The sequence below is a fragment of the Corvus brachyrhynchos genome, unplaced genomic scaffold (genome assembly GCF_000691975.1).
Source record: "Corvus brachyrhynchos isolate BGI_N302 unplaced genomic scaffold, ASM69197v1 scaffold490, whole genome shotgun sequence".
NCBI lineage: Eukaryota > Metazoa > Chordata > Aves > Passeriformes > Corvidae > Corvus > Corvus brachyrhynchos.
Genome location: NW_008235774.1, coordinates 1,853,003 through 1,854,242, shown reverse-complemented (window position 1 = coordinate 1,854,242; position 1,240 = coordinate 1,853,003). Strand labels below are relative to the sequence as shown.

The following is a 1,240-nucleotide window of genomic DNA, read 5'->3' as shown; positions in this document are numbered from 1 at the left end:
AGGGGGTCCCCGGGGGCGGCTGGGCGGGGGAGAATGCGAGTGCCCCGGGAGTCCCCGCTCTGTGCCGGCCGAGGGGAGCAGGGCCTGTCCGGGGGAAGGGGCAGCAGTGCTCTTACCTTTCTGCACGCCGGGGCTGAGAGATCCCCACGCCTGGCTCTTCCCGTCTTTGAACAAAGTTTCCCCGACTGGATCTGGGGGAAAAAGAGGCGCGGGTGGAGTGTAGGGAGGGCTGGAGCCAGGCGGGACCGCGACCCCCCAGCGCCCACCCGCGGGCAGCGTCCCCGCAGCCCCCGGCCGCTCCCCCTTGCCTGCCCCGCCGCTGCGGCGAAGCCAGGAAACGCGTCCAGGAAAAAGGAAATCCGATTTCCGACCCGGCCGGGGAAGCTTTTAAATAGGAATAGAAAATCCCGTGGGCTGGGGTAGGGAGGAGAGAGGGAGTGAGGGAGAGAGCTGTGGGGCAGGAGGAGAGGGAGAGGAGGCGGGTGGGTGGCAGGATGGGTGACAGGAGCGGTGGGTGGAAGGAAGGATGTCTGTCGGCATTTGGGGAGTGGACCGCTGTGGAAAGGAGAGAAAAATGGATAGATGGATAGAAGGAAGGAAGGAAGGAAGGAAGGAAGGAAATGGGTGAATGGATGGAAAGACAGAAGAGACGATGGCGAGTGGCTAAATGGAGGAAAGAAAGTGCAAGAGATGGGCGGATGGAAGGAAGGGCAGGTAATGGGTAAGGTGATGGGAAAACAGGCTGATGGAAGGGACACTGGGTAGATGGAGATGTTGGCTGATAGCAGGGATGGAAAGGGGGATGCAGGGACAAATGGGTGGGGTGAAGAATGGATGGATGGAATCACAGGGGAAGGGTGGGTGCGTGGGTGGAAAGATAGGTTGGAAGAAAAGAAGGGTGGATGAAGAGATGGAAGGACAGGGTGACAGTGGGAGGATGAAGAATGGCAAGGTGAGTATGTAGGTGTGGAAGGCTGTGAGGACAGCTGGAAGGAAGAAGGAAGGGATAGTTGTGGTGCTGGGAGGCAGGAAGAGAGAATGGACAGAGGGAGAGGAGGTAACAGGGTGGACGCTGGAAGAAGATGGGGCAGAGGAGAGCCCCAGGGCCTCAGCGGGACAGGGCGGGCAGGGGCTGGGTGCTGTGCGGTGCGCGGCGCTGCGGTGGGGCAGCGGCCGAGGGATCCGCCCGTACCTGGCAGGTACATGTTGAGCAGCAGTGGCACCGCTCCGGTGCCGTGTC

At 61.5% G+C, this 1,240-nt stretch overlaps 1 protein-coding gene across 1 annotated transcript in view; it reads right to left on the bottom strand.

Moving 5' to 3' along the window:
• Nucleotides 1–1,238, bottom strand: part of FEV (FEV, ETS transcription factor) — a gene marked incomplete at its 5' end in the record, with an annotated part of 5,159 nt that extends 3,921 nt beyond the window's left edge. The window contains 2 exons of the mRNA XM_008644973.2: nt 117–191; nt 1,193–1,238. Of these exons, the coding sequence (XP_008643195.2) occupies nt 117–191; nt 1,193–1,238 (121 nt within the window). The remainder of the gene's footprint in view (nt 1–116; nt 192–1,192) is intronic.
• Nucleotides 1,239–1,240: the final 2 nt, after the last annotated feature.